This window comes from Choristoneura fumiferana, chromosome 29, assembly GCF_025370935.1.
Source record: "Choristoneura fumiferana chromosome 29, NRCan_CFum_1, whole genome shotgun sequence".
In the NCBI taxonomy this organism is placed as follows: domain Eukaryota; kingdom Metazoa; phylum Arthropoda; class Insecta; order Lepidoptera; family Tortricidae; genus Choristoneura; species Choristoneura fumiferana.
The window spans coordinates 6,153,304-6,180,830 of NC_133500.1; the positions used below are offsets into that span (position 1 = coordinate 6,153,304).

The window sequence follows — 27,527 nt, forward strand, 5'->3', positions numbered from 1 at the left end:
CTTATAATGTGTAGAAAGAGATAGCGGCGGATTTTAAACTTGTGCAAGGTCCGCCGAATTGCTACACCATCTTGCTCGCTAATCTACGTGAAGCAGCAGTGCTTGCACTGATGTGTTTGGCGTGGAGAGTAAGAAGCCGGTGAAATTACTGGCACGTGAGGTATCCATCTTAGGCCTCTAGGTTGGCAACGCGTTTGCAATGCCCTGGTGTTGCAGATGTTTATGGGCGGTGGTGATCTCGTTTTCCATCCAGTCGAATAAAAAAAAATGCGTTTTTGTCTTTTCTTTAACTTCTTGTCGTCTACAATGAGACACACACACGTAATATGAGAACGTCCTGAAAATCATTTTTCAGCAGAAAAAGGTTTGAATTACAAATGTTTTTTTAACACAATCTTATTTGATTCAGGTGAAAACCTACAGTCGCATAATCGCAGGTGTTGTGCTAGCCCTGACAGCTGTTGTCGAAATCATTGTCTACGTCGTAGAGATTTATTACGCCTGATATCACGTTACGTACTTATTTAAGTTTAATAAATTCTATAGTTTTTAAATATGTGTTTTTCTTTTGCACAAATACATACTTCACATTATTACTGGACGATTGACATTATTGACCTAGTTCTAAAGTCAGCAAAGCTTGTGTTATGGGTACTTGACAACGGATATGATCATCATCATCGTCCCAGCCTATATACGGCACAGGCCTCCTCTCAGAATGAAAGGGCTTAGGCCGTAGTTCCCACGAAGGTCCAGTGCGGATTGGGAACTTCACACATATCATTGAATTGCTTCGCAGGTTTGTGCAGGTTTCCTCACAATGTTTTCCTTGACTTCGCACGTGAATTTCGAAAACTCAGAGGTGCGAGCCGGGGTTTGAAACCACGATCCTCTGCTTGAGAGGCCATAGATCGAACCGCTAGGTAATTAATACATATTGACGGGTCTCTGTCTGACACAACCTCGTAGGTAGTATATGAAATATTAAGAATTTCGCATAACCATTTTAGATACACATCCTAATTTCATAAAATTTCATATACCTATTGAGGTTGAATCAGAGACCAGAAAAATCCAGAAACTCGAGTCCAAAAATTCGTACTTCCGTACAAAATATCTACCCCGACCGGGATTGAACTGGATACCTATCTCAAGAATCGTAGTCATATTCTCTAACCCAGGGGTCGCCAAACTACGGCCCGCGGGCCAAGTCCGGCCCGCGAGCCCCTCTAATCCGGCCGGCGAAAAGAAAGCGGGAGAGCCCTGAGTCTCGATTCATGTTCGGACAGTATAGGAACCTAGCGTGCGGTGCTTTGCACATTGGAGGCTCGTTCAACGAACCACCAGGGTCCGATTTTATAAAGCTACAAGTAACTAGTAATTCGTTTTATAAGACCCGCCACTGACGGTAATTGGTCATGAACATAATCAACACCAAGTGCGTTCCTTATGCGTTACTCGTATCTAGGTACCTCCTGAAGACTCAAGTCTACTTAACTAATGTACCCCCATGACCAGCCAAAGTCTTGGCCCGCACGAATTTACATTAAGTGCAGTTGGCCTTTGAGTCAAAAAGTTTGAAGACCCCTGCTCTAACCAGGGCTATCCTGATATATAGGTTAACTAAGTATCACAAATTTTGGTCAGTTAAAGCTAGCCTTTCACTCCTGAAACTAAGCTAGAGTTGCACCAAGTTACTATAACTGTAACCAATGTCAATCACAATCCGCGCCAGCCTTCGTGGTAGCAACGGCCCAAAGCCCTCTCATTCTGAGAGGAGGTCTGTGTCCAGCAGTTGTAGATTTTGTAGGCTTAGATGATGATATTGATGGTGATGTCAAACCAGGCGTCAACTCCTTTCGATTTGACTGTTAATTTGACATTCGTTTTTAAGGATCATCATTCATCGTACAGTCACATTAAAGCGTGCATAACGATTCTTTTTCTAGGGCCGGTAGGACGTCTTAGATATTTTTGCACGCTGTGGCAGATATTAATGCAAACTTGCATGTACCATTTTCTAGTATAAATCAACCTCTAGTAAAATAAAGGACAATTTTCCCAATGTTAATGTGTTATAAGCTATGAAATGCGGCAATTTTAGTTCATTATATTTTAGGTTCTTTAAGGTCACGGAACCCGGTAAATAGACAGCACCCTAATCAGTAGTGACAGGTCGCGACAACTTAAGCCGAGAGGTGACGACGGTCGACAAAATACGCTGAAATACGAGTACGCATTGTCTAAAGCAGCGGTTCTCAATTATTTTGGCTGGCGAACCAAAGTACATATATTTAAAGGCTGTGGCTAAAAATACCGTAAAAATTGACGTCACTATATTCCAAAACCCCCATAAACCCCCGTATTTGGTTAAGAAACGCTGGTCTAGAGCACTGGTTCCCAATAACTACACTTTTTGGCATCCTATTGCACATACGTCAGTTCAGTGATATACCTCTACAATAATAAGATTATAAATAATCTGGTGGGAAAATTACGATGGTCCAGCCATGATTGTCTAGATTAATGGCATAAACATGAAACGTGGTACGGGGTTTGTAGTTTAGATGACAATGCAAGTAGGTACAGTCAGTAGAACTATAACCAGAAAAAACTTGTTGGTATTTAAAATTGTTTATATAGAAAAGAGGGGTATTACAATATACTTAAGTTTGACGCCAATACAGTCTTTCTGACGGTGACATCAAACTGAACCGATTTTGATCTGATTTTTTTACATGTACGCCAGTTTCCTGGCAATGCTTCTTAGCTAAGTTTGATAAAAAGCCATTGTCGATTTTGAGATATTAAACTTCGTAATAACAATGTCCGGGGTTTATCAACTTGTGTAAATTGGTTAGGTTATTACTTAACAACATAAACTTTATTATTATTATCAACACAAAATATACATAGATCAAATGATAGAAAAATTAACCTAAACTTACTTTAACTACTTACTTTAAACTTACTTACTTAACAATATTTTTTTCTGACACTTACTTGCGTCATATTATATCTATGTTCCTCTTATTAGTTTATAGTTGTGTGATAATACGCGTGCCTGAGCCAACCGTTATTTGACTCTTCTGAGACGGTTCCTACGACGATGTCACTACGCACATTTTGGGAACACCTGGAATTCAAATAATATAATTATCTATTTTAGACAGGCTTGCGAATTTAGGAGAGTCGTTCCTGGATTGTTCGTATTTGCTCCTGAATTGGAAATTGTTGTAGGTTCTTGGCAAAGAAAGTTCCTAATATCGTACTAGGTACAGTCAAGTGCAAAGATATCGACACGGAAAAGTTACAAAAATATGTATCCATGCACATCCTTAATGTTAAGTGCATAAAGTCGTGTACCTACTTATACATATTTCTGCGACTTTGGCGGTGTCGATATCTTTGTTCTTGACTGTACCTAGTACGATTTTAGAAACTTTCTTTGCGAGGTTTAATAAGGAAAAGAGGCGTGATTTTATGAATGTATGTATATTTCCATCTTCACTTATAACCTCTGTTTATAACATGATTTAAGTATATAAGGTTTGATATGGAGATAGTTCGAGACCACTGGAAAGAAATGCGATTGTTTTTATATCGAATAATTTCCTAGTTCCCGCGTGATAGCGATAAGTAAATAATGTTATTATAGAAGGAGCAGGTAAGTTAAAATGCTGTTAGCCGTGGTGGCCTTGTGGTTTGACCTATGGCCTCTCAAGCAAAGGACCGTGAGTTCGACTCCTGATCCTGGTTCGGATCTCTGAGTTTTGCGAAATTCATGTGCGAAATTGCATTTGGAATTTACCACAAGCGGTGAAGCCATTCAATGGAGTGTGTAAAGTTCCCAATCCTCACTAGGCCCAGGTGGGAAATACGGCCCGAACTTTCTCATTCTGACAGGTCTGTGTTCAGCAGTGGGACGAAAATGAGAACTTTATGTTTTTCCTTCTAATCTGTTAATAAAAAAACCAAGAGCATGTCGGACACGCCCAAGATAGGGTTCCGTAGCCATTACGAAAAAATTAAGTAATATTTTTATATGGATTTCGTATTTTGTACGAAATCTTCCAAGTTTGGGTATATTTTATACCTTAGACTGCTATTTACTCTTTTAAAAACTAGTAATAATTCTCAAGCAAACTTAGCCGTTATAATGTTCCTTGTAGATTTGATATACTTTTTATCCTGATTTTTTTTAAATTTTCGCCCCCAACATGCTCGATTGTAATGAAAATTTGCACTTTAAATTTGAACATTTCGCATATAAATCGCTGTATCTTAAAATCGTCTAGACAACTTGGGGGGTCCCAGTAGTTTTAAAAGGCCTGACCAACGATACCCCACACTATAGGATTAGTCGAGTACCATAAAAATAATTTTTTAGTTTGTTTTATTTTATCAATTTGTCGGCGTGACTGATATGTACATTTATGCCAAATTACAGCTTTCTAGTACTAACGGTCGCTTAGCCGCGGACGGACAGACGGACAGACATGGCAAGACTATAGGGGTTCCTAGTTGACTACGGAACCCTAAAAACGCATTTAGCTTCAATATTTGAATCAAATGTTCATATTGTGTAAGAACATAGCCTTGATGAAGAGTTTTATGACTAAATAACGAACTGTATCGGTAACAACTCAAGCTAGTAGGTACACGCTTATCAATATGTTAAGATTGAGCCACTTTTCATTAGGAGCGTGAAAAATTGCTCCTTATTTTAATAATCATAATATTCTTATTGTAATCAATAAAACACTGTTTTGTTCACTCTTTTTTTTTTTTAGTCGACTTGATGGCAAACGAGCAAGTGGGTCTCCTGATGGTAAGAGATTACCACCGCCCATAGACACCTGCAGCAACAGGGGGATTGCAGATGCGTTGCCAACCTAGAGGCCTAAGATGGGATACCTCAAGTGCCAGTAATTTCACCGGCTGTCTTACTCTCCACGCCGAAACACAACAGTGCAAGCACTGCTATTTCACGGCAGGATTAGCGAGCAAGATGGTGGTAGCAATCCGGGCGGACCTTGCACAAGTTCCTACCACCTGATCTGATACTTAGGTATCTATATCAGGCAATTCGATTAATCAATGTATAAATAAAAAACACAAACATTTCGTATTTTATTTTTAAATCAGTCATACGAACTTATTATTTATATGAACGAAATCATTATTATTATTATTTTTTTCTTTAATTGTAGTTTTTAAATATTTTATTTGTAATTATTTTATTTGGAAAAAATTACTTTTTGCCAAGTTTCTTGCGGCGCATACTTCTTGGCAATGATGGTCTTTCCGAAAGCGCTGGTATTTTTGAAATAACGTGTAAAACTGCCAATTGCGGCCTATTTACTGACTAAATTATTTGAAATTTGAAATTTGGACGTAAGTAGCTATTTAAAGGTGTGTGTGAAGGTCCACGTCCGCATTGAGCTCGCGTGGGAACTACGGCCCAAGCACGCTCAGCAGTGAGACTACAGGCTGTGATGATGATGAACAAATAAAACTAAGAAACTCAACCTTAATTTTTTTCGTAAAAAAATCAAACAGTTTCTTTCACATTTTTTTTGTCCAGACGCGACGTGATAATTTTTCGTAATGCCGGGGCATTATGAAAAATTAGCGATTTATTTATCACTTGGTCCAAAACCAAAACATATAATACCTAGATCGTGTACCCAAATGGTTGTCTGGAAGAGATCGCTTTTAAGCGATAAGAACGTCTATTATCTACCCTACATTTATATGTCTATGTAATTTTTTTGTATTGATTTCTGGTGTGCAATAAAAAATATTTGTATTGTGTTGTAGTGTATATACTTTTCTTCTTATGAAGTTTGAACACTCAACCCTCACGACTGAAATCCATGTAAAATCGCTTTAGCAATCGAAAGTGCAGTTTGATTATACCCGAAGAAAATCCGCAGTTCACGCTTAATCCGGAAATCTCGACGCGAACTTAATTAAATCACGGGATATAAATGCGCAGGAGTTGCCAGTGGAAGCATACAACGACACCATGAAGTGGCTACAACTGGTGTTGTTGATCGTCGCTTTGATCTACCCAGCGATGGTAAGTATTGTTTTAGTTACTTGCTTTACTGTCTCATGCGGTAAGATATTTTTCTCAAATATCCAAGGAAAAGTCGTACTTATCTTCGTGATAATATAATGAGAAATATGTCTTATTGAAGATTCGTTCTAATTTCAAATTAGAGGACAATAATATAATTTAATACAACATTGGTGGCCATGGCCAGTAAAGAGATTGTCTTTTGTTTCAGTGGGCTTTATTTCTTTAATTGACTATCTATGGCATACCTACTGCCAATTAAGAAAAACGTAGTTTGTGAATGTGTAATAATTTTTGATGTCTTATTTGACTACATTATTTAATTAGATCAAATCAGGTACTTGTTCAATATAATAAACAAGGATTGACAATTATTGTTATTAATTTATTGAAATAACCAACTTTTCGCCTATCTTTGAGTTTTCCTTTTTAGTTTAGGTTAGCTTGAAAAGATCACTTTTAAGGATAAGTTCGCCTTTGTACTGGTTTTGTTGTTTTCTTTTTGTATTATTTTGTGTTTATGTACAATAAAGTATTCACATACATACAAAATTAAATAATTTATTGAATCATGTTCAGGAGTCTAACATTGGTAGCATGGTGTACAGTTGTGTTGTTCTCAAGATGAATTCTAGTTGAGCTTGGGTGTGGAGGTGGTGGAACTGCATGAACACGCATATCTTGCATAAACGTAGCTATGCGTCGCGGGTGAACAATGTAATTATTTCAGATATTATACTGAGTCAAAATATCAAATTTGTCTAAGTTTCCCAAGACTTTTTTTATGTGTGTACTCGTATCTGTGTACTCGTATGTGTAATCTCTTTGGCTAGTATTATACACTTTGTCCTTTTAGTAATGACTTCACTTGTCGTTTCACAAAACTTGAAGAGGGTTGCTAACTCAATTGCGAGGAGATGTGTTCTAGGAGACGTGAAGGGGTCAACACACCTGGGCAGGGCAATATTTTAAAAGCTTTTAAGCACATATTATCTCAAGGGTTAAGGACGTTTTGGGAAAGAAACGTGGGTGTTGGGAGTGTTCTTAGAATTTAGTTAAGTAGCTCAAGTTCGCTGTGTTCGAAACTTGGGTTCGAAAGTAGATAAAATTGGATAGCTTTAGGTGTCATTGAGAGACGTTGGTTTTGATTTTGATGACTTTCATCATTGTGGTAAATAAGATAATTCAAAGTTTAAATAAATACCTAAGCAGCATGTGACCATGTTGTTGGATGAACATTATTCACATACAGGGAGAAATTTTGAACTAAGAAATAATAATAAATGGTTGAAGCTCAGTTAATACATGTCTTCATCAGCATAGCAATATGCCACCAGTGGCATGACCAGACATGGGGCTCCCCTAATTAGCCTTTGCGCCCTTTACGCCCTGTCTTCGGCTCGAGGCCGCTATAGCTTCTACCAGCAGATACGGTCTCCACTCAAGAACTCGTTTACTCCACGCCTCAAGGTCACAAAATAAAGCTGTGTCGGTGCCCAATATCATTTCTTTGCTTTCGGCGTCGAGACTCTAGGTCCTTGGGGTAAGGGTGCGCTGGAGCTACACAGGGAGCTCAGCAATAGGTTAAGGGAGGCAACAGGCAACCCTCGCGCAAAGAATCTCAATCGCAGTTCAACGCGGGAATACTGCCTGCGTGATGGGCACCATGCCAAGAGGCCCACCTCTCTTTTTTAATTAAAGTTTTAGTTATTTTAATTTAATAGTAGTTTTAGTCCTATAGATATTTTGTATTTTCTTAATATTTTCTTAATAAATAATCGTTTACTCCACCGGTTATCGGTTCTTCGGCAGTTATGGCCAGCCCACTGCCACTTCAACCTGCTAATTCTGTGAACTTTGTCGATGGCTTTAGTTCTGTGCCGGATAGTCTCATTGCAGATTCTATCCTATGGTTTCTTATGTCGTCATCATCTTATCAACATCGTCGTCATCATCTTATCAGCTGTAGGACGTCCACTGTTGGATATAGGCGTCCCTCAATACAGTGCAGTGCAGTTACTTCGGTTGGAAAGCCGGCCTCCAGCAACCATCTGTTATCCGTGCTATTATGACTTGCCCATTGCCACTTAAACAAGCTAGTTCTTGCCTTCTTGGCTATGTCGGTGACCCTAGTTCTGCTACTCTATTTTGTATGGTCTTTTATGTAGTAAAAACGAACCCCAACTGTTTCCTCCAGGGTGATCAAGACTACACTGGCCACTACGCAGAGCTGGCGGCTCCAGTGCCAGCCCACATCAACGTCGACGACCTGGTAGCCAGCCTCCGGTCAGCCAGCCCCATCCACAACGCGAGCCCTCCCAGAGAACCACACAGCGAGTAACCAGCTACAAGTTATCCAGCGTCATGTCCCACTGTAAATTTAAAATTTAATTAATATTCAATATTTATTGGTATGGATCTGGTATTTTGTATTTGTATGTAATAAATGAGCGTGCTTAGTACTAGGAAAATGTTGTTTTTGCTGTGACCCCTCGCTAAAACATCAAATTTCGATTTAAGGCTTGTTTTTGGCGGTTTTTGTTACGGACGTCGCAGAAAACTAAAGTGAAGGCTTGCCAAAGAGCTACGGAGTGCAGTAGACCTATGCTCGGATTTCGGAGCAAAGTTCTGTTACAATTTCCAATGTCATCAAATTCTAGTCCATTCAAAAAAATTAAGTATTATACTAGCGTGTTGACGTACATTCTAAGGCAGCAACCACACCAAAGCAGTCCGGTTAGGGTGACCATTCAGGACTAGAAACACAAATGGTCATATCGACATAGAACATATACACATATTGAGATATATATACAGTCTGAAGCCTTAGTAGTGTCTCGTTCGCCACCGCAAACTAACAATGGTAAGCATTAAATAATAATGTACCACTATCCACTGAAGTTACCCATCTTCTTCTTCTTATAGTATCTACCTCTTCATCATTAAAGGTTGACATTCAGCTCCCTATATCTCGTCCTGTCCATAGCCAAGCGGTATGGTAACCCTACACTCAGTAAATAGCAGACGTGCCTCAGGCAACTTTGTTTGGTGTGGTCGCACCCTAGTGGGACACAGGCGTTTTAAATGCCTGCGTGTTTTAACGACACGTTGTAATAAAGGCCTATGTTCTTTTTCGGGCGACATCAAGGGGCTGTTTCACCACCCATTGATTAATTTTATTTGACGGATGTGATGCCGTCTCCGTCTATTCGAACAAAACAAGCAGAGACGGCATCACATTTGTCCCTCAAATAAATTTAATCAATGGATAGTGAAACAGGGGGTAAGGATGCGGCTTCACTGAGGCGGAGACAAGCGGAGCGGAGAGATGTGTAGGATCGACCAATCATATTAGTTGAAATCCATATCTCGGAGACGAGATTGTAATAATGATTGGTCGATCCTTACACGTCTCCTCTCTGCTCCGCTCATCTCCGCCACAGTGGAGCCGCAGCCTTAGTCTTGTATAGCCAGCTAATATAAAATAATGAATAGGCCAAAGTTACAAACATATACACACGACTTTATTGACTTAACCCCTCGTATGCGGGAGTTAAAAAAAAGCACTGCATTCTAGTCTCATCGGTTTTAATGAACACAAATTCTGCTGATTTAAATAAAAAGAAAACGAAAAGATAGCCTTAAATTTTACACGAATCCGCATCGCATACCAGGGCATTAATCTTTTAAGACGTGACATGTGATTGTGCTTGAATTTGATTATCTTGTATTATTATTTTAAATTAAGTTAAATTAACATAAAGGACGTCTTGTAGGCTTTTTTAAATCTCGATTTAAGGCTTAAACTGACAGTTCTTGTATGGATCTGACAGGACTAAAGACCACTTAAACCTAAATTAAAAAGCCTGCAAGTGGACGTTAAGAGTTACTATAGTCAACAAGTGATTATGTATTACTAACAAAATGGATTGAAAAATCTGAATAAATATTATTATTAATATTAAGGTCATGTATAATGGCTGTGATAATGGTCATGGGTATCGAGCCCGAAGCTTCAAGCTCCATAATCAGAGGCCGTATTGTCTAACGCGCTGTCATTCACAATCGCTCACCATCTCTTTCTAACCCCGTCTTATACCATGTGACAGAAAGAAGTGAAAACGATTGTGTTTCCAAGTGGGTTAGACAAAGCTTCTCTTAACATTTGGTCATCTGGACGTCAAAAAGGTTGTAAAATGTAAACTAAAATAAAATCCAATGTTATGAGTTCATGCGTTTAATCGAGGAACTTGCGCCGCGAAGGGAACAGCTTCTCGTAGTTCAAGACGACGTCAGACGGGTGGTTCGCCGGCTGCGACTTACGCCCGATGGGGATGTAGTCGTAGGGCACCTGATGAAGACATGTGAAAGTGTTAAGTCTATTTAAAAAAGCCGTGGTGGCCTAGTGGTTTGACCTATCGCCTCTCAAGCAGAGGGTCGTGGGTTCGATTCGAACCCCGGCTCGCACCTCTGAGTTTTTCGAAATTCATGTGCGGAATTACATTTGAATTTTACCACGAGCTTTGCGGTGAAGGAAAACATCGTGAGGAAACCTGCACAAACCTGCGAAGCGATTCAATGGTGCGTGCGAAGTTCCCAATCCGCACTGGGCCCGCGTGGGAACTATGGCCCAAGCCCTCTTGTTCTGAGAGGAGGCCTGTGCCCAGCAGTGGGACGTATATAGGCTAAAACGACGAAACGACGAAGTCTATTTAACGTTAGGCTGCGACACCAGAGGTGTTCGAGGATGCGTTGCGGAGAATGTTTTTTTTTTTATTCGACTGGATGGCAAACGAGCAAGTGGGTCTCCTGATGGTAAGAGATCACCACCTCCCATAAACATCTGCAACACCAGGGGTATTGCAGATGCGTTGCCAACCTAGAGTCTTAAGATGGGATACCTCAAGTGCCAGTAATTTCACCGGCTGTCTTACTCTCCACGCCGAAACACAACAGTGCAAGCACTGCTGCTTCACGGCAGGATTAGCAAGCAAGATGGTGGTAGCAATCCGGGCGGACCTTGCACAAGGTCCTACCACCTACACCTACAATTCTCGAGCCGCTCAGCTACCTCGTACATCTCTTGGTGGAACACAGCCTTATGTATGCTAAGTATTATGATAACCCCTGGGAAAAGCGACGTCGCTTAACTGTCGCAAACGGTATGACGGGCGACGCTTGTCACCTAGCGAACTGAGTTTCGTGGTAGCGGGCAACCCGTTCTTGTCCAATGGCCCGGGCGAGCGAGCGGACAGTCATCATCATCCCAGCCTATATACGTCCCACTGCTGGGCACAGGCCTCCTCTCAGAACAAGAGGGCTTGGGCCATAGTTCCCACGCGGGCCCAGTGCGGATTGGGAACTTCACACGCACCATTGAATTGCTTCGCAGGTTTGTGCAGGTTTCCTCACGATGTTTTCCTTCACCGCAAAGCTCGTGGTAAATTTCAAATGTAATTCCGCACATGAATTTCGAAAAACTCAGAGGTGCGAGCCGGGGTTTGAACCCACGACCCTCTGTTTAAGAGGCGATAGGTCAAACCACTAGGCCACCACGGCTTCAAGCGGACAGTAGGTACGGCCATATTGGCTTTTTGTTATGTATTGTTCTTCGAATGTGTAATTTGGATGTTTTCGACTTTGTACAGTTCATCTTATAGGTACCTTTCAGCGAGCAATATATATATTTCAGAGATCTCGGAAACGGCTCCAACGATTTCGATGAAATTTGGTATGTACCTAGGGGTTTTCAGGGATAACAAATCGATCCAGCTTGGTCTCTAGGAAAACGCTTATAATCGAGTTTTAGCCCGAGCAAAGCTCGGTCGCCCAGGTACTGATTGTTTGAAATTGATGTATTCGTCAGTGGCCGCATTTGTTGAGAGTTAAGAATCCCTGTTCTTCATACCTATAGGTAATTTTAAATACTATCGACGAATTAACTGTAATGACAAAGTATTTCTATGTTTTTTTTACACCCAACCCGACGCGATACATGTCTTGTGTTGTGAAGTGAGAAACACGCGAAATTCTTCACTCAAACTCAAACTTTTTATTGCGTTTGTTGTGATGAAGACTATAAGAAGTAGGTAGGTAGGTAGGTATGTAAGTTCAACATTCGCAACACCCTATGAACAAGATGCATGCAATTGCGTTGATATCTCGGAAGTTTGTAATAATTAGGTAGGTAATCACAATTCATTTAGTCCCATCTCGAAGCGATTTGGTAGCTAGCTTCGAAAAAAAATGAAAAATATTCCCTAGTATACCCTAGTATTTTGCTGTATATGTGTGTCCTCTGTGTAAGTGAATAAATGTCTTCTTTCTTTCTTTCTTTCTAGTCGAAAGCATAATTGCATAAGGTCACGGTTTAGGTAGGTGGTTGCAGATGGTAGGACCTTGCTCACTAATCCTGCCGTGAAGCAGCAGTCCTTGCACTGTTGTGTTTCGGCGTGGAGAGTAAGACAGCCGGTGAAATTACTGGCACTTGAGGTATTCCATCTTAGGCCTCTAGGTTGGCAACGCATCTGCAATCCCCCTGGTGTTGCAGGTGTCTATGGGCGGTGGTGATCTCTTACCATCAGGTGACCCACTTGCTCGTTTGCCATCCAGTCGAATAAAAAAAATCCTGTAGCAAATATGTCGGACGTGACCATCATTATTAATTAAGATCTCAGTAGTAAGTGTTTAAGCAATATATATTTACCATTACCTCGATATTGTCACGATTATAGTAGGAGAGCCCATGATGATAAATTGGGTTTTAGACGAGCGTCGTGGGGACCTATTAGATTTTGTAGATTAGTTGATAGGAAGAAAACAAGTGATATAATGTTTCCCCATCCACTGGTAAGGGGTGTGTCTACGGATTTTCAAAAATGTTAAATAATACATGGACAAACTTAAGCGTGTCACAAATATACAATTTTACTCGCAAATGTGATGAAAAACATTGTATGTCGCACGGGCGGTACTAGAATTACGAACATCGACTCATTAAAGCCCTCAGTCTTCGACCTCGGGCTTCTTATAGACTCTCGTTCGTAATTCCTTATTTACCGCCCTTAAGACACAATGTACTATTCCAAATTACCCGCACTTGCTCTAGATTTTTACCAGTACTTTATGTAATGACATGGTGCCCCAACGTAGAACTTGCAGTAGTAGCCCTGTCTGTGTGTACTTAAGCCACCACTCGTTGCTTTAAGCTACACCTAGGTACACTGTATATTGTAGAAAATTTAGACACAACACACAATAGGATAAATCAGAAACCATATTAGAAAATCTGACCGTTCTGTGACAAATGTAAATCAAAATTGTTTAATCCTCCATTAAAATCCTCTTTACCTATTGTTAATCCCATAAAAATTTGGAAAAAATCTTGTTTTTAGCTATTAAAACTACCTACATATATAAATTGACATCCAATTTGAAATCTGTGCAAGCCAAGATCCAAGAATTATGGTTATGGAGATAGAGTTACTTTGAATCGAAAACATTTACTTATCCCTTTTTCGTAAGAATTTCTAAAAATTCCTTCTTGGTGCACCTATGACCTCCAAGGACTATGTCTGTCAATTTCAAGTCTCTAGCTCCAGTTGTTTTTACTGTGTATTGGCTGTCTGTCAGTCAGTCATGATACTGTTTTATTGGTGTAATGTGGATTAGAACACTTACGTCTTTGGTAGTCTGATGGTGGAGGTTTCAGGTCAAGCTTGTGGCTGCAGGCTGCACACTATTTATGATACCACTTATTACTAAAGCGTCTATATTCGGCTTGCCACCAAAACATTTTTACCTCCGTAACATAATATAATTCAAACATTATTTTTTTGATGTTCATTTACTTTTTTTAGTAATCTTTTTTTTTTCAATTAAGTCTCGTTTTAGGAAATATTTAGTTGACGGTTTTTTTTCTATATTATTAAGGCCGTATACCGTATAGATAACGAGCTACGTAGTCTTAGTTCGTAATGAATTACTCTACTATGTTTTAATATAGCAAGTTAAAAATAATTACCTGAGGTTTCGCACTCACTATCCCAATTAGAATCAAAATACAAAAGAAAACAAAATGCATTTTGGTCGACATCAAGAAAACCTATCATAAAACTTAAGTTACTTATACACTATGTTCTTAATTAAAATTACGGCTTCAAGCCAATTTACTGTATTACGATTATCGGTAAAACAATTCCAGTAGGGTTTAAATAATCACGAAATATGAATAAAATAGCAATAGTTCGATACTTCAATATGCTGTATATTTGGCTTAGCTGAATTTATTGTATCGAGAGAGTTATGTTCTAGATGGAGAGGGTATTGACACGCGTGGAGTAGATTTATGCATTTTTGTGGTTCCATACCTCAAAAGAAATAAAAACCGGCCAAGAGCGTGTCGGACACGCCCAAAATATAACGCCATAACGGTTTAGATTTTAGAGGGGGGGAAGACGCTCGATTTTAATGAAAATTTGGACTTTAAAGTTGAATATTTCGCAAACAAATCACTGAATCGAAAAATCGTCTTAGCAAAGCCCTAATGGATCCTTAAAAGACCTATCCAACGATACCCCACACTATAGGGTTGGATGAGAAAAAAAAAACTGTACTGTTTTTTTATTGTACCATTTAGTCCGCATAGTTTACATATATATCCGTGCAAAATTACAGCTTTCTAACGTTGATAGTCCCTGAGCAAAGACGCGGACGGACGGACTGACCGACAGACAGACAGACAGACATGGCGAAACTATAAGGGTTCCGTTTTTGCCATTTTGGCTCCGGAACCTAAAAAGGAACGCTTACATGGTCACTTCATCGTTCGTCTGTCTTCATAAAGTCACAGGTCTAAATATCAAGTTTCGAGATCCGCAATGAATGTAATTTTTTAGGGTAGGTACTTTGTATGAAACTTCGCAAGGTATCATGACATTTAGCAAGAAGCAAAGCCTCACAGCACAAGTTAAGCGATAATCCGATATTTGTTGATTTATACTTAAGTTATACTTAACTACAAAATTATTTTATACTCGTAAGCAGTTTGTAAATCGATGTATCGTAGAGTTGTTTGAAGGAATGACTCATCTTTTATTTATAGTAGGTAACGTTATGGTGCCTTTATATTACCATTATATACCATAATATTATTAAGAGTAACGTTATTTTGTAAGATCAAAAACATCGGTTCGTTGTTATTTTGGCAACTGACTTCCCACTACTGTAATAACAGTTATAGAGCATAAAAGTGTATTCTCAAGTGTTTTGTAAAATGACTTAGCAAATTTTTAATTAATAAGCCTTTTAAAAGATTAATCCTCTATCCCAAACAAACCAACTCCATTCAAACTTACTCCTGGGCTCAAATATAATAAATCCAACTTTTACCGTATCAGTTTATAGCAACTATTTCTTTTGCATCGTAAATCCTTCATAGTTTTATAGGTATGCTATATGTGTACCTGTTCGAGTGAAGGTCCATAATGATATTAAACAACCTGGTAGTTTGTTTGATATACATTGTTGGTGAAATTAGTGTAAGTCTTTTTTTATGCAGCTTTATAAAAAAGATTCATCTACTAGGCAAGCGTGCTCCATCCTACATTAAATGTGATTGTGGTCGTGACGAGTCGTTATGGGGATGTGGAAGTGTCGTCACGACCACAATCACATTTAATGTAGGATGGAGCACGCTTGCCTAGTAGATGAATCTTTTATTTATTGACGGAAGGCTGTCGGATTGTAACACTCAGGGAACAAAGAAACGTGTATTACAATTTGACCGTTAATTCAAACCTTAAATTAAACGGAGTTATGCCTGCTAAGTAAATAATTAAAATTAGGATTGCATTCTATAAGACAGGTGCTGTAAAGTATCAACACATTCACTTTTTATTGCATATTTTTTCATGAGTAATGTTACAGTTTATGTAGCATCCACTACCTACGAAAAACAACAAGAAATTTACTCAAATCATCAATATTTTTTCACAGGCCCAAAATCCAGAGATAAATGACCAATTTTCAGAAACGACTCCAAATGCGATAGAAAAAACTGACGTCACTGAACCTGGGCACAACTCTACGAATCCTGACAATAATGATTTTAACGGTACTGAAATCAAACAAAACAACACAAACGATACAAGAAAACATGAAGTATACCATGTTTATGAAGTTCACGAAATTGAAGAACCAAACATAATTGTTAAATTATATAATGCTATAGAAAATGCTATTACAAAGTTTCTATCTTCAGAAAAAGTTATGTTCGTATTACATAATATAGGCACGTGTGTAGTCAACGGTGTCATGGATCTTATTACATTCTATTTACCAGCTCCCATGATCCCTCTTATAGCCTCAGCAGCAGGTATGCTGGTTCCTTTTGAACCAGTAGTCACTTTGAGAGAAAAAATACCAGTGACCAGCTACAGAAGAGCCTTTGACAGAGCTGTTGACAGCTTCATGGGTACCTTTGACAAATATAAAACAGTTGATGATATCGATGATCCCTATATGACACGAAGATTTAACAGAAGGTTTATGAATGATGACTCTAAGAGGAAGAAGAAGAATGTGTTGTGAATAAATTTGTAAGTAAAATACGTGGTTTAAGTTTTGGTAATCTAGAATACTTTATTCTCATTAAAAGTATGCAAGTGTTAAATTTACTCACGTGTATAAAGGAATAGATGATGCGATTAAAAGAAAAAGTCTTTAAAGCATATCACGAAAAGGCCAGATCATTTAAGCTAATTAAATTAATAAAACAGATTAATAACATTTTGAAAATATTTTGTGCTTTGTAGCAGATGAAACTGTTTTGTTTTCTGGTATATATACTTTAATTTCCGTATTTTACTTTGTCTGGTTAATCAATATACGCCGACAGTGACATAACTCCGAAAAAGGGACAGTAAAAATAAGTGACTGCCATCGTTCTATTCGACGCATCTGTCCTTAAAGCTGGCTTCAGGATTATTTTATCAACCACGTCTGATTTTGGTTTGCGTTTAGGTTTCCTTTTACCAATTATTTTATTAATCGCTTCATCTTTAGGTCCTGCATCTTCATCTTTTGTTTGTTTATTTTGGATCTTATTATTCTCGTCTTTATTAGCTTCATTGTGAACTATATCATCTCTTATATTTCCATTTACTTCCGAATTATCATCCTTAACGGAAGTTGAAACACCACCTTCAGATTTTCTTAGGTTTTTGTAATTATTAAATCTAGACCAGATATGTCTTAGTCCATTTTTGTCCAGAAACACTCTTTTAGTAGGGTCTTCGTCTCTTCGTTGCATGAAATTCAAGAAATGGTCTTTTACAACATGCTTGCTGAGTTTCAAGATATTGTATTTTTCACCTTTTACAAAAATCTCACCTTCTTTCTGAAAATCGACATGTTCCGGAAACTGTGATAATACTATGTGGAGCTGAAAGAAGGCATACATTATATTACAATTAAAAACATATTGACGACTTAAACATGCCTGTTCAATGAGTTTTCACAGACATAAGATCAAGTTAATTCAATGTTCACCCCGATAACCCTCACATAGCAAATTTCATAGAAGTCGTTAGAGACGTTTTCGAGATCCCCGAAATAAATAACAGAAGAATTTCTTGAATTATTTAGGTATGTATTAACACCACCGTTAACCTTCACAATAGTTGCCCGAAATGGAAGAATTATGTTTTTGATTGAAATGTATATCGAGAGGTTTCATATAAGTATTGTCAAAATCGGTTTAGCAAATATAATATAATTTCATTAACATTAGAAGTTTATCAATGTTTATGAAAAAAAAAAGTAAACTTAAACTCACTTGTAACGTAGAAACAGCGAATAATGCGCGCATTTCTCTGTAAAATACGACGCAGTGAGTACTTGAAAGAATTCAATTAAAAAAAGTAGTAACTGTTGTTCACATTGTACACATACATATGAAATATTCTAGCTAACGATGAAGCGAAGTCAACGAGTAATAAACTTCGATCAACTAAAATTAAAGATGTCAATTTTACATCCTGAGTTTATAAAGAACTTGTAATTTAATTTCACAGACGCATTGACGTTCAACCTTACAAGTACTGTTATGAAATCATTCAATCCAATTCGTTAGCAAGTGGCTCCATCACTTTTTTGATGATTCTGTCAATGTCGAGGTTGGCTAAGACATGGTAAAAAAAAAATGGTACTTACTTGATCGGTGCAGGCAATCTTTAACGGATCCTGTAGGTAGCATTTTCAGTCGTTTTCAGACACGAGACAGAAATAATGCGGGCTTATTTTTGAAATAACGATCATATAATTATGAATGAAATAAAAGCCCGCACTGCTTACAAAGAAAAGGACAAAATGACAGAAGAACTTGAATTACTCCTCATCGTCATCAATGACCCCGTGTGGTGTCGGGTTAGAATTACACCTCTCCATTTCTTCCGTGGATGTCAGAGGCGACTGAGGATATAGGTTAAAGTATACCGTAGGCTAGCAACCTGTCACTATTGTACCGTTTTCTGTCAAACTTAAAACCTAAAATTGCTAAAAGTGGCTCCGAAGCGGTAACGTTTCTTGTTCTCTGCCTACCCCATTTGGGAATACAGGCGTGATCTTTGTGTGTGTATCAATGACCGTGATGAAAGTGATAGTGGTGAACCGTCCGTAGCCTTTGAATTTGTCGAGTCAGAGACTATGGCCTAGGCCAGGTAGGTATGGCTAGGGTATCTAGATCAGTGATGGTAAACTTTTTTCATTGGAGGCCAGAAAGTTACAAATAGGAAGGCCAGAATTATATCAAAAATGCGTTTTGTTTGAATTTTTTGGCTTCCATACCCCAAAAGGAAAAAACGGAACCCTTACGTTGTTGTCCGTCTGTCTGTCTGTCAAGTCAAGACCCTTTTTCTTAGGAACGCGTGGAGGTATCAAGCTGAAATTCATATCAAATACTCAGGTCTACTGTCCCTTGGAGCTGTGAAAAAATAATCTTCTAAACCAACGCAATCAAAAGATACAGCCGTTTATGCTGCAAATTTTGGACACTCTCAAGGGAATCAAAACCTACAGGGTGCTTCCCGTGAACTCAGAATTTTGAAATTTGGTACGAAGCAACGTCTTATAGCACAGATAAAGGAAAAATTGCGAAAACCGTAAATTTTTAGTTACATCATATAATAAAAATACTTATACGGAACCATCGGCGCGCGAGTTAGACTCGCTCTTGGCCGGTTTTTTTTAATCACTTCACCACGCTCTTTTACGCGTCCCGCGACCCGTAACGCAGATCTAGTTGACTTTTTTAATAATAATTGCCTATGTAAATATAATGTATAATGCATATGTACCATCAGCCAAATATGTGGTCTACCACCCTAAGATTGATAATCGTTTGCACGTCATAAAACAATAATGCCAATAGACGTGTCTGTCAACTTGAAAGTTCGACTTTAGCGACATATTCATTTGATAGAAACTTGTTTAAAAATTGATAGACGACTTATTTGGCTGATGGTACATGCAGTAGTGCGTGGTCCGACATGCTCTTGGCCGGTTATTTAATTTGCCGCCAGTCTATACTGCCACGTACATGGTCGGACTCTATTTTCATTTAGATCTTTTTATCTTAGATCATTGAAAAGGTAAGAGTGAAACAACACGACATGATTTTACTGAATTATAATATATTTGCAACATATCCTTACTAAAGCGTAAAACAATACAGCCTCTCGAACAATGCAGTATCCATATCCAAATTAATATTCGAACAATTTATAACTAATTTATCTGTTCACAATAAAGAATACAGATCCACCGAAACAAAATCAACATGACAAAAGGCGTCCATCGATAAAAATAACAAAAAAATGCTTAATTCATTCCCGGATTTACACATTTGACACTATTTTCACAACAAGTGAAGTTTATGGAATAAAAATTCGTACCGGTATCTTCATACTTGTAAACGAGTGGTGCAAATTAGTATGAAAAAAAATGAGTAGAGCTCTTAAGTTACACATTTCATACTGGTAGTTAAAGTAAGTATGAAGTAAGGTATCCAAAATCGGTATTTTTTTTTCGAGAAAACTGAAAAACAGTTTTCCTCCTACAACTAAAACCGGTTTTAAATGCCGTTATTTAAAACATCCCATTTTGTGTGACAGAAATTTTGACTTGAATGTGGTCCAACTTTTTTGAACTCGCTCCCAAATATGAAGGTAAATTATATTATTAAACCTGTTAATATTAGGAGTTTGATACATTTGTGAATAATTATGTAAGTGATTCGCTACTATGAATTGTCATACCGTTTGTAAGTCGCTGGTGTCGGTGCCGACCTACACCAGTTTATTCTGTAATTAAATATTATAATTCTGCAATGAAAATAATGTCAAATATATTTTATACCTGCTAATTAAAATCCTCACTTTACGCCGTTCCAATACTAGTAACAAGAAACATTAGTAATCGTGCAAGATTGTACAATGTTAACGAGACCTAAATGTCTGACCAGTGGTACGGACTTTAGCGATCAGTGAATATTTAAGAAGAACCGGAAATTGACTTTGATATTAAATAATTGTCTACTTTACACTCAAAGAAAAAAGAAATCTTTGTAGTTTATTCCTCCTCTGAGAGCAAGTTGATGCAAAAATGATGAATGCCTACAAATGAATAGCACGAAAAAAAATCTTAAAAGTAAGGAACTTCCAGTTAGTTCCTTTTTTAGTTTTCGAAATGCTGAACCAAACAATATAACTTCCATGTTGGTTGTGACGGGTGTATACACTTATGAATAAATTTGATCTTTCTAATTACCACTGTATAGTTTCGTTTCTAAGCGTTAGTGTATACAGCCTAAGATTATAAGATACTATTATTACCACTTGCGGCAAAAATATACAACAATACTATTGAATATTACGTTAGGCACTTTAGGTAAACATCTTTGTAGTAACAAAGTTTGCCAAGCCATAAAGATCAAATAAGCCACCATGTCGTGAAAACACAACTACAAAAACTAAAAAAAAAATAGATATAAATAATTATTTATTTTAAAGTTGTAATGTGGATTTTCGCCACATTTGTCCTTTGTAGTCAAGTATTCCCAATGACTTATCAATGATTAAATATTGCCATATATTTTTGTCCAAGTATATAATTTGACTAGTGAACTGGTGGATATGTATTTATTCATAAATACCTTATGGTTCTGTTACTACTAACTATTATTACAATGGTAATATTACATTACAGGGTTACAATTACAATGGATTGGATTAATTATTTATAAATAAAATTAATTAGCAAAAGATTATTTACTAGATATTTCATTAAATAACTAAAATTCAGTCAGGCTATACTTCAAGCGCACAAAGCAAGAAAGTATGGGTTCACTCTGCACCTATGCCAAAAAGATTCAATTTTCATATAATCGTTTAATACGAAATGGAAGAATTATTTTTAATATTTAGATGTTCTTCAATTTATTAAAAACGTCAGTAGAAAATGTAAGAAAAAAAATTATACTTTATAAAAAACATTGGTGCAGTTATAAGCTCATACAAGTAGGTATTGAACTAAAATTAATCTACTTTCTTAATTTATAAAGGAAGATGTCTGCCCTCCAAGGAGTCCAAACAATAAAAATATATTTACATCAACAATGTTTTTAAATTAGAATAGTTATGCTAAATATTAATATTGCAAGTGTCATAAGTTAGTGTCAAAATTTGTATCTCATTACACCATTATACATACACATTCTTTAAAAAATATAATCTATATGAACGACTACTTATGTTATTTTAAGACAGCATTTTTCATATGAAAATATAAGTAATATTTAATATACAATGTATTTACAAAGCTACTTATTGAAAATAGACAGTTTATGAGTAAGATGAATACTGATTGAAAAAAAAAAACATTGGAATTCAAAATTGTCTACTATGTGACTATTTCAACTGCTTAAAAACAGTCCAAGCGAAATAAATACATCGTAATATAAAAATGTGGTATAAAGTCTAGGGTTTACGGTTTGTTTAATAAGCCTATAATACTATCACACGTTTTATAAATCAAACCATACACGTAATAATGTGAAAAACTGGTTTGACAGTTTGATTTTAAAAAATTGAACTCTTTGCCAGAACGGAAAGGCATTTTAAAAAGACTATTTACAAATTTCGAATACAAAAACATCGAGATTATTAACAATTTCAAGTTTTAGATTGAATTACTATCAATGATTTAATTATCCTATTAAATTAGAGAAATTCATATAATGGGGAAGATTAATATTAGTGTAGATAAAAAAAAAATTTTTGAGACGCTGAGCAATTACATGTAGTACCTAAGTAGGTAAAGTTCAGAGTGGTCAAAAATTTCTGTAAAGTTTTTTTTTTAATATTCTTACGTCATTTTTGAGATATTTTCAAATAACAACAAAGACTCACTTACGAAACCTTTTAAATCCTTCATTAGGATTAAAAACACAAAGGTACGTAATGATCTATACGATATACAAACGCTTTGCGCATTTTATCTTGATTTAAAATACGAATACTATTTTCCTGTTTAACGAATATTGCCAGCACAGCGTTAGGGCTTAAAATCGGTACTAAACATACTTGTAGGATTCCCCTACCGGTATTAATATGATCAGTTTCAAGGCCTGATTCTATAGTACCGGTAAAATATCGCCCTGTGTTTTGATACCGGTTTCAATGCTTGCACAGCGGTGTACTCGTAGTTTGTACTAGTAAATTTAATAACGATAGGTGACGTTTTATACCGGCAGATATCAGTAAGGTGAACTCAGGTACAACCGACTCATGCGGGTAAGTTCATTACATTTTTTGTACTTGACATCATGCATGACATCGGTCCTGTTTGTCAAATACAATTTAAGGAAACCAGGAATAAATAAATATATATATAAACGTCTTAAACGCACTCAATATGTGATCTACGGTTAAACAGAACTTTAAAAATGGTAAACTACCGTGCTTTTGTTTTCTCGAAGACATCAATACTTTAAATTCTACCAGTAAATACAAATGCATTGCTATTATAAATCTTGGAGTATAGGAACGATTCTATTGCTTTCGGAGTACAGTTTACGGTAATGAGAAAACTGTGGTCATATTGTCTATCTCTTTCTACCCCCATCACATACCATGTGACAGAAAGAAATGGCGAAAACGATCGCGATTCCAAGTACGTTAGACAATAAGGCCCCTGGTCATGACAAAATGATGTAATGTGCATTATACATACTAAAAAAGTTTATGAATGAAAAATTCTGTCAAGAGTTTTCTCATTATGTATTTGAGTTATATTTACTTATATTATTGGTGTTAATGACACTATCACAAAATATATAGTTTGATCATTTTAGAAAATCATTCGTGGAACCATTTTTGTAGATGACTGTATAAATAAAGCTGTCACTTGATGAGCAAATGCGAAGTAAAACTAAAAAAACTGCTGTACCTAATGAGATGAAAAGTAATGAAAGCTTAGACATTGTTAGATGGTGCCGAAGCATGATCTCTGAGCATTGCCGCAAACTTTAAGGAATTGACAAGTCAGATGTGTAATAATAATAAGTTTTCGAATATTTAATAAAAATATACGTTCACAAAAAGTACCAGTCGCAACGAAACCCGAAACTAATGATTTCGAAACTCCATTAAACAGCGAAATTCAATTTGCCTTATCATCTGGAAAAATCTTTAACACTTATTCGATACTTTCGACCCAAACTCGTGTAGAATGTCGCAAGCCATTTCTAAATCGTTCCGTGTGATGCCTAACGCTCGCACTACAATGTCTTTGGGATAACCCTCGCCTACTAAACGCGCGATATAATCTAAATTTATATTTTCGTACGACACATTGTCAGCATATTTTCTCCCGTGCTTGTCGTGAGTGAGAGGGTTGAATTTTTTCGCTGAAACAAAAGAAATGCAAGTTAGAGACTTTGAAATGATGATTATTGAATCGTAAGAGGGAGGGTCATAATGACGCTAAATTACAGTGGATTTAAAACTCTCAATGTGTTGAAAATATATTAAAAAAAGTAAAGCGTTTTCACTGATTTACAACTTGTTTTATAAACGTGTCTGATAAATTTCTAATGATTAATATAATATACATTTGGGATGCTGTCTCTGTTTAATTAAATGAAGAGCAGATGTCATAGAAAATATCAGAATCTCCACAGAAATTTCAGAAGGTTCAAAATACAAACAAGATACAAATATATTGTGAACACTTACGTGCGACAGCCAATTCATTCTTCTCCGACGCAACGTTCTCATACGGAGGATCCTTTATATCTTCCGAAGGGAATTTGGGCATCGTGGTCGATTTAGTAGGCTTGTGGTCACCACCACTGGTAGTCGAAGGCAGCGACCGCTGCCGCGGCGGCGCTCGATTCTCAACCCTGTCAAAACGGTCAGGTACTCTATGTTCAGGTTTCTCTGGTAGTCTTTCAGGCGGATGACGGAATTCCGAATGTCTATTGTCTAAAGGCACTCTATCATTTATTTTGTCCCTATTGTCTGCGTGTATGTGATTGTGTCGGTCTCTCTCTGGTATAGGTACGTGGTTATTTCTCTCTACCGGCCTATCTACACGATCTCTCTCTATATGAATATCTGGTACTCGATTCTCTCTCTCGGTCAGTCTTTCTGGTACACGGTTATCTCTCTCTAACGGTCGTTCAGGTATCCTATTTTCTCTTTCTGGGACCCTATGTTCCCTTTCCGGTACTCTATTTTCTCTCTCTAAGGGCCTTTCTGGGACCCTGTGTTCTCTTTCCACAGGTCGTTCTGGCACTCTATGTTCCCTTTCGATTGGTCTTTCTGGTAATTTTTCTACAGGCCTCTCTGGCGCCCTATGTTCTCTTTCTACAGGTCTGTCAGGTACTCTGTGCTCCCTTTCTACAGGTCTTTCTGGTGCTCTATGTTCTCTTTCCACGGGTCTTTCTGGCACTCTATGCTCTCTTTCTGCAAGTCTTTCTTGTGGTCTATTATCTCTCTCTGCAGGCCTTTCTGGCCCTCGGTTTTCTCTCTCTAATGGACGTTCTGGTACCCTGCTTTCTCTTTCGTTGGCCCTGTCTCTGTCTGATCTTTCTCTCTCGGTATTTCGTTCTGTTCTGTCCACGGATTTGTCTTGCCGTTCTCTGTCGGGTCTCTCATCGGGATGGGAGGGGGGAGGCGCGGGGAGGGGCGACTATTAGACTGGGGAGTACAGGCTCGCCGAGGCTTTTCGAAAGCTCTAGGATCAGGAGGTACCTGAGAACAAAGATAACGAGTGAAACAGAAGCGATTGTTAAAATGTTAAATTGAGATGCACACACACACCCACACATCACGCCTGTATTCCCAAATGGGGTAGGCAGAGCACACGAAACGTTACCGCTTCGGAGCCACTTTTAGCAATTTTAAGTTTTAATTAAGATGCTGTATCTTTTATTACCTTTGGTTGAAATTTTAGCTGAATTAACACTTTCAGATCACAAATAATAATAAAAAATCATTAATAAGCAATAAAAACAATCCGTTTTATTTCCCAGGCTTTTGTGTGACAAAATTTCGTTCAAAATGTTTTAAGGAGAGGCAAAATAATAGTCAGCAGGCAGGTGGTCTTCACATGGCAGGCGTATAAGTGGGCCCGCAGACTTACAATTTTCAAGTTGACCAACGAAATTGCACTGTATACCAATAGACCAGTAACTTAATGATAGCCCGCGCATTTTGTCCAACTAAATTACTACTGTATTGGTATACATGCAATTTAGTAATTTAGTTGGCCAACTTGAAATTGTAAGTCTGCGGCAGCGCTAAGGTAGAATTTTTCGCATAGGGTCCAAATTCTGATAAAAAATGGCTCCCTGAACTTAATACAAAATAAATGTTGACAATTTCAATGCACTTACCTCGTGTCGCGTATCAATGATGCCAGTGATGGTTTCAGTGGAGCCGGTGATGATCGAAGTCAGCCGGTGCCTGGAGTCGGGTTCCGGCTCCAGCGACGATCGTCTCCTGGGTTCTGAGGGAGTCGATACTACAAGCAGGTTATTTTTCATGTCCGTGTTAATAATCGCTTAGCGTCTCTAACGCGTAAAACCGTTCACTGGACTTTCACTGTGTGCCTTAAACGCCCATAAGCGTTCATAGTGGTTAATAGTATTACAGTAATGTTATATGAACTCACAGTAGTGTTTATGGCACTGGGTAAAAGTCGCCCAACGCTTATATGCGTTAACGCTTGGTGCTACAGTGTCTTAATCAAAAAATATATAATTTATTTTCATATGTTGCTCGGTGTGCACAATGTATGGTGTAGGTCTTGATGAAATCTTCAATCGAAAATTCTAATTTTGACAAGTTATACCTATAAATAAATAAAACCCTATTTTCTACCCAGGAAATTACCTAGATTACCCTAACTATGATTTCATATACTGCTCTCCTAAGCCAAAACAAAAAGCGGTATCTAAAAAAAAAATACACGAGTTATTTATACAATGTGATGCAGAATGCTTTATGCTACGCAATAGTATTTTATACGTCTTTTGGCTTAGGTAGGAGGGCAGTATAGGTACTTCTTACCTTGAGCGCTAGCCGTTGCGATATCCTGCACGCTGCACGCGCAAGCAATGGTCGGTTCTGCGGGGGACAGGCTCTTGCGGGGCGGCAAGGGGGGCGCCCTTAGCTCCCCGTAAGCGTTCTCGTGGGGGGCGGGGGCGCGGCGAGCGGCGCGGGGGCTGTGGCGGGGGGACACGGCGGGGGACCGCACGGAGGGGCGGAGTGCGTCTATCGTGGACGCTGCGGCGTTGAATTCTGCCCAATCCTACAACGAGATAAGGGTTAAAACTCCAACATGAGTCTAACATCTGGTAGCATCTTATGGCGTACATTGAGTAAGCAGATATGCAGTCCTAGTGCTGGTGGCTAGCAACTACCTACCCTGGAATCGACTAAGGGGCTGTTTCACCATCCATTGACTAGCGTTAACCGACGGTTAAATGTGATGCCGTCTCCGTCTATTTGAACAAAACAAATAGAGATGGCATCACACCTAACCGCCAGTTAACGCTAATCACTGGATAGTGAAACAGCCCCTTAATGTACACCAAAGGGTCGCATGGTGAACTGTTGTGCTCTGGGGATGAACTCTGATTGAGATCGACACACGTACACACTGTTGTAAAATAATATGTACGAACTTGGCGAGAAAACTGCTGTGTGCCAATGACCAGTAAATAAGTACCTAATTGATTTTATAAATAAGTAAAACATATAAACATTAAATATTTTCTTGATAAAAAATCACGTGTCCAAGGTACAACCTCGAATGTCCAAGGTACATCAGGGGTGTTGTACCTTGGACACTTTTCCCTTTTTTTTTTTCGTGAGCC

General features: G+C 37.9%; 3 protein-coding genes across 4 annotated transcripts in view; 1 reads left to right on the top strand and 2 right to left on the bottom strand.

Annotated features, from left to right (window-relative positions):
* LOC141444236 (uncharacterized) overlaps positions 1-505 on the top strand; it is a 35,232-nt gene extending 34,727 nt beyond the window's left edge. The window contains exon 4 of the mRNA XM_074109722.1: positions 410-505. Within this exon, the coding sequence (XP_073965823.1) occupies positions 410-505 (96 nt within the window). The remainder of the gene's footprint in view (positions 1-409) is intronic.
* A 16,195-nt stretch (positions 506-16,700) lies between these two features.
* LOC141444128 (uncharacterized) lies at positions 16,701-18,253 on the bottom strand. The gene is made up of 3 exons (XM_074109560.1): positions 18,038-18,253; positions 17,922-17,958; positions 16,701-17,528 (listed from the first exon to the last, which is right to left on the bottom strand). Exons 2-3 carry the CDS (start codon positions 17,952-17,954, stop codon positions 16,962-16,964), a joined length of 600 nt encoding a protein of 199 aa, XP_073965661.1. The 5' UTR covers positions 17,955-17,958; positions 18,038-18,253; the 3' UTR covers positions 16,701-16,961.
* A 1,503-nt stretch (positions 18,254-19,756) lies between these two features.
* The window catches only part of Cbl (E3 ubiquitin-protein ligase CBL), a 118,844-nt gene continuing 111,073 nt past the window's right edge, over positions 19,757-27,527 (bottom strand). The window contains exons 10-14 of one of the 2 annotated variants that reach the window (XM_074109906.1): positions 26,719-26,959; positions 26,043-26,155; positions 25,268-25,398; positions 24,379-25,064; positions 19,757-24,050 (exon numbers count right to left, since the gene is read on the bottom strand). In XM_074109906.1, coding sequence (XP_073966007.1) covers positions 23,833-24,050; positions 24,379-25,064; positions 25,268-25,398; positions 26,043-26,155; positions 26,719-26,959 — 1,389 coding nt within the window. In that variant the 3' untranslated portion in view covers positions 19,757-23,832. Of the gene's footprint in view, positions 24,051-24,378; positions 25,065-25,094; positions 25,399-26,042; positions 26,171-26,718; positions 26,960-27,527 lie in introns of those variants that run through there. The other variant, XM_074109904.1, reaches the window with a different exon arrangement.